Raw genomic sequence first — 6,009 nt, 5'->3', positions numbered from 1 at the left:
TGGTAGTGCCTAATGTTTTCAGATGCTTTCACTGACAGCTGGCAGCAGTTTAAACACTGGCTCATGTCTTCTGTTAGTCAAAAAAATGTCAGGAAAAGTGGCTTTCACCATCAGAGAAAATTTTCATTTATTCGAACCTTTCCACTGATTTTCCTCCTTTCCTCCCAAAAAGGAGGAAATTCTCCCAAAGCTGGTGTCTGCGTTGTTAACCAGCTGTAACAAAAGAGCGGTCAGCACAGACCGCTCCTGTCTGCTGGTGTGGCCGGCGTCGTCCAGGACTGGCTTCACCAGACGGGGGATGGACGCTACAGACAAGCGTGAAGGCCTGGTGTGATTAACCTTTCTAAAGTGCTATTGCTGTAACAGTACCTTGAGTGACCCATAAAGATGGCAGAGGACCAGGCATGTTGAATACTCTGAAATTAAGATAATTCCCCCCCTTGTTACAGTACAAAAATTTTATTTTTTGTTAGGATAATTTAAAGTTTAAAACGGAAGTAGACATATTCATTTTACAAACAAGATATTCTTCCATAAGTAGGACCATTAAAAACAGTAAACAAAAAAAGCTATCTTTACAAAAGCTCTGTGCATAGCAACTTCATACCGTATATAACTGACAAAGCAAAAAAACCAAAAAAACAACCAGCCAACCCCAAACAAACCCCAAAACTATACAGGAGGGAGAAATGAGGCCTTAATTTACAGAAGGGAGAGAACGGTCTTTCAAAACCATGCATATTGGAAGTGTGCAAAGAAACAGGGAGAGTAAGATGCTATACCAAGATAAATAATGAAATCAAAACATATTCTTTCAAAGTTATGATAAAATTTGTAGTTACCTATTGCAACACTTTCTAGTGGCAAAAGGAAAGCTGTTAGGCAATATTGAACAGCAATAACTAAAGGAGGACAGATTTGCTTATTACATTGAAAAATCCGTACACAGAAATTTTTACATTACTTTTCCTTTTTGCTGGGTGCTTTGCCGCTGCCAAAGTCCTTCTTTCATGTTCAAGGATTTCTGACTGTATTTATTTACACGTATTTGTCCTTGTAAAGCTACCAGTAAGTTCTACACTCGAGTACGATGATTTCCACGTATACGCAAAATCCATGTTCTAAATCATTCCTATGTTTAATTTACTTCATTTGTTTGGCTCAAATCAAACCAGAAAAAGTAATTTTCCATGTTCACATCCACACAGGCAGCTACATTTGTTTCTCTTCCTAGAAGCACTTGGAGTAGCTTTCTAGGGAGGTTTTCTTTTGGACTCAGGCTGTCCCACTTGAGCGACTGGACGGAGCTAATAAAAATAACTGAAGTGTGAACGGAATGTTGAGCATTTCAGAACCTTTCCTTTTTTTAGCCAGCCTGTCACTTTTTTCCCCCTGAATCTTCCTGAGGCTTCAGTGATCTTTTTTATGTGCCTATGCTGACCATGCAACAACCAAAAAGAAGAGCAGACAATTAACAGAATAACTTTTTCCATGAAATGTCTCAATTCCTTAAACTGGAAACCTTTCTGAGATACTGTACTGAAACCCTTATTGCTAAACAATGTGAGAGGAGGGGTTAAGCCGCTGCTCCTCAGCATGGGGTCTGGAAATTCCTGTCTATCTGGAGTATTTGCTGGGCAGAGAATTTTGAGTCTAAGCAGAGATGATAACATTTAAAAGCAGCCTCTACAGAGAAGGGTGGAGGAAAAAAAAAAAAAATCCAACATCTTTTTGCTTTGGAGCTGTTTGGGTTTTTTCTATAGGTCAAAATGGGGGAAGGTCGATGATATATCGGAAAAGAGCCTGGTCCATCAAGACATTTTTTTGCAATCTAGGACTCAAGGTAGTATTCACTGAAGTTTGGGGAAGTCTTAATCCCAGCTCTATTAATCCTCAGGCTCTTTTTTTCCTGTCTGCCTGCAGAATGCCAAGCATGGATTTGTACCTCCCACTCTTAGCTGTGCTGGGATCTCGGTACCTCTGAACGTAGGAAATACTGGTTGTGTTTGGTTTGTGTGTTCTGAAGAACCATGACCAGGTCAGACAGCGCTCAGTTGTGTATGCCCAGTACCCAGCCACAGCTCCAGACCTCCTAACGCCTGGGACTCTCTCACATTGCAGAGATCCCTCAGCCTCAAGGGCGGTTGCCTCGCTGACCTGCTAATTCCTCGATGGCATGAAGGGCACACCAAGAACCCGCGGTGTCAATGGACTTGTAAACATGGTTAATGGTGAGTTCTTTTCTTTCATCTTTTCTGGAATGTCAACACCTTCCGTGGCCTGACTGCAAGACTCTGTCTATACTCATGCTTCTCAGAAACACGCTGTTCCCACCAAACCTCTCTCTAGAGTCGCTCCCAATTGCCATTCTGGCTGAAGCACAGACCTGGACAGAGGCCGGCTGGTCCATCACTGATCCAAACGAGCTCCCCAGTAGCTCCAGATGACCTCAGCCATGCCACCGGGCACAGTTGTTCCCCATCCCGAGTCCAGCACTGAATTGAACATCTTCTACCCCACCTAAGGATCACGCTATTGTACATCGACACAGCTACTGGGCAAATGGACAAGTACAGCTTCAGGGGCCCTAGATTATTTATTAACACGAAGATGTCATCACAGAACAACCATTTGTGCAGATATGAATCGTGTATTTTAGTGGGGGGTAAGCAGTGTAGCTGATTTTTTTTTTTCTTCAAAAAATGACTTTCCAACAATCAAATTCTTTTGCGTGGTCTCTGGTTTAGTCAGATAACTAGAGATTTTTTTTATCAGACTTGTTCTCACCTTCCAATTTCAGGAGAGGAGATGCAAAGGAGAACTAAATTTTTTTAATGCTAAAATGCAGAAAAATTCAAAGCAATTGATTACTTCTATGAACTTCAGTATACAAATGGAAAATACTTACCTTTTAATGACTCAGGATAAAAGTGCATAAATTATTCAAATACATATTTACCCTTTATAAATGCACCCTTAATATGCAGTATAACTGAACGTAAGGTGTTCTAACTACACGGAAAAACAATACGTTAGCAAACCCTTTCCCTCCTAATTCGTACGTTGACTCTATAAAATCAGCTCAGTACCTCGTGAGAACCTGGTTCGTTCCGATCCCTAAGTGCCACTCGTTTGCCGGTAAGGTCTTGGCAACTTACCAGTTAATCTTAGTACCTGAATATTTTAATTGAAACAAAAAATGGCAGGGGGAAGATGAGGAGGATGAAAATGGATAGATGAACTAGTGACCTGTGTACCACAATGTATGTAAAAGTTTCTGATGATTGTTAACCAGAAAGAATCCTATCCATCCTTGCACGTGAATTCAGTACGAGGGAAGAAGTGAGAAGCAATTGCAGCAGTAATAATATATCTCAAACTTATCACTACATTTTTGCATCATTTTTCTTCATTGTACAACTGGAGGAAAAAATCCAAAAAAGGGTTTAATTTCTACCTCTACATACAATAAGTTACAAGTTTATTTATTTAAATAATTGTAAAACATCTTACATTTTTTAAAGAGGTTAAACTATAAGCAAATACACACATACACCAAAGTTCCATCATTCGTGTCAGTTTGTCCTAGAAATTCTTTCATGCTGGTACCCTGTTTTGTTGAATTTTTTTTCTGCATAAACTAAATCGATATCTGAAAGGCTCCATAGAAAATAGAAACTTCAACTTTTTTCCCCTACAAAGTAAAGCAAATTGTATCCAAAATATCAAGCTTGAATCATTTTGCCAATTCCTTTCTCCTTTTAATATTTTACAAATCTTAGGAAGGTTTCATGTCTTTCAAGAAGGACTTTGCATTTCTGATTCCGTTCTGCCGACTGTTGTTCGTCCTGGCTCGTGGCTGATTCTTCATTCACAATGTTCTAGGAGTTGACGTGGTTGTGTCAGAAATATGAAACAGGTAAAAGATGCAGACTTCTATCTTGTCCAATCCATAAAAAATGTTCCTTTTTTTTTTTTTTTTCCTGGGCTTGGCTTTCCCCCAAAAAAGAGCTTGTAGTGCTATTTTTTTTTCTTTTTAGTGGTCCATCACAATAAGTAGTTTTGTGCTGTAAAAGAAAAATGAAAAAAAAGAGGAAAAAAGGGAAGAAGGAGAGGAGCAAAGCTGCCTCTTCCTTACATCGGGGGAACGACAAGACCAGTCATGGCTGAAAAAGAAAATTGAGAAAGATGAAATTCTGGCAAATTTTTATGGAACAAAATCTATTTGAGCCCTTCACCCATTTGTGTTCATGTATTGCAGCAATGACCTCATGTGCGGGTTAAACCAGACCTCCCATTTCTTTTAATGTTTTTGTGCTTTAGTGAGAACTAATGGGCCAACTGACGAGGACCACAGCCCCCGGACAATGTGCTGTTTCACAGGAAATTCACCAAAAGCCAAGGCCCATTGTGGTTCTTAAAGAGACAGAGGAGACAGAGGAGTCATTCAAGCGTCAGGAGGTGAATTTTCAGAAATGCCTGACCATTTCTGGGCGCTTATCTCCTGAGAGATGTCCTTGGAGGTGGACATTGCTCAGAGCTGTCCCAAAAACTTCAGCCTTGTCATGCTTTCTCAAGTTGAACAATCGGAACCATTCCTGAAAACCAGCCTCGAGCAGCGTCTTCCCTCTCCCACCCAGCCAGCTCATTTGCTTGCAGCAGAGGTGCTGTTGTGAGTGCGAACGCAAACGGGAACTCGCCCAGGCACTGCTCACGGGACCCAGCCTGAGCATTACACGTCCCGATTCACTGGACAATGACCAGAGCGAGGGCTTCTGCTAATTTCGTTTCAGCGGCAATAATGGACCAGCCTCTCTTTCTCGCTTGGTTTACCCCGTATGGCTGAATCACTGCAGTCCTACCTGGCACGTTCCCAGAACTCTGGGCTTATGTAAATTATTTATTAGTCACTCTCGCTGCCTTTAATTGCAGCTATATTCTTCGTAACTGACAACAGCAACATTTGAAGCTGCCTGGAACTGGTGCTGTTCCCCGAGGTTTTGAGGGGTAAGTTAAGTTTATACGTATTTATATAACAAATGAGTGAGTCATATTTTCAAAGGGGCCTCAGTGCGGTGCAAGGTCCTAATCCTGCAAAGATTTATGTTCACTGAAATTTGTGGGATTATTCATGTGTTTAAAGCCCTGTCCTCTGAGAATTAATTTCACCCTGATGTTCACAGTGTTTAAAAAAATGCTTAGGGCAAGATCCTCAGCTAACATGACTTTTTTATTGGAGCTGTGTTGATTTTAAACAACTGTGGATATGGTCTATGATTTAATACAATAGGAAAATAAATATTTTCATATTTTGTAACTGACTAGGGCTAGGAGTCCCTGCCAATTTTGGCAGATAGCTGAAAGGGAAAGTGAAACCAGTTTTAAGTCAAATATCTACTTTTCTTAATTGCTTAGGAATTTGCTATTATTTTTCAAACAGGCAATTTACATAACCCTAAAGTTGGTAAATATTTGTATGCCTGTTGGGTGGTTTTTTTTGGGGGGAGGGGGGGATGTGCATTAGGAGAAGAGAGGTTTTCTGAGAACGCTAAGGAAGCTGCTCCTTTCCTTCTCCTCAACGCCCCAAAACAAAAAAGTAATCCTCACAGTAGCATCCCAGCCTGACTCTGGAGAGCCTTCTCCCAGTGCTCTGGCCACACGTCTGCCTTTCTGCCCTCTAGAAAAGAAAACTGGATCTGAGTCTCAGATTGCCGCCCTCCTCCAGGTTCTGCTGGGCTGGTAGCGGAGGTGAGCCGTGCCCTCAGCTGCTCCTGCCATCCCCAGCTATCCCAGCGGAGCAGGCTGCTGCCAAATCTGCTTCAGGCAAAATCATCCAGGTCAGCTCAAAGAATTTAAATTGTTTGTCTGCAGTAACCCGGGCGGGTCTTTCGCCTGAAGCAAATAAAGGTGCAGTCACACAGGATGCCTGGCCGGTCCGGACCTGCAGGCATGTTTTCTCCAGAGCCGGACTGTGCCTGTGGCTGGCTGTGCAGAGGCAGCAGCCCTGGT

The 6,009-nt window shown here is 41.8% G+C and overlaps 1 protein-coding gene across 3 annotated transcripts in view; it reads right to left on the bottom strand.

The window, feature by feature from the left end:
* Window positions 1–3,626: 3,626 nt before the first annotated feature.
* Window positions 3,627–6,009, bottom strand: part of EBF2 (early B-cell factor 2) — a 128,542-nt gene continuing 126,159 nt past the window's right edge. For 2 of the 3 annotated variants that reach the window (XM_010073418.1, XM_010073419.1), the window contains one exon: window positions 3,627–4,166. In XM_010073418.1, the coding sequence (XP_010071720.1) occupies window positions 4,135–4,166 (32 nt within the window). In that variant the 3' untranslated portion in view covers window positions 3,627–4,134. The remainder of the gene's footprint in view (window positions 4,167–6,009) is intronic. The other variant, XM_010073420.1, reaches the window with a different exon arrangement.

The sequence above is a fragment of the Pterocles gutturalis genome, unplaced genomic scaffold (genome assembly GCF_000699245.1).
Source record: "Pterocles gutturalis isolate BGI_N339 unplaced genomic scaffold, ASM69924v1 scaffold16017, whole genome shotgun sequence".
Lineage (NCBI taxonomy): Eukaryota > Metazoa > Chordata > Aves > Pterocliformes > Pteroclidae > Pterocles > Pterocles gutturalis.
This window is presented reverse-complemented; position numbering and strand designations above follow the sequence as displayed.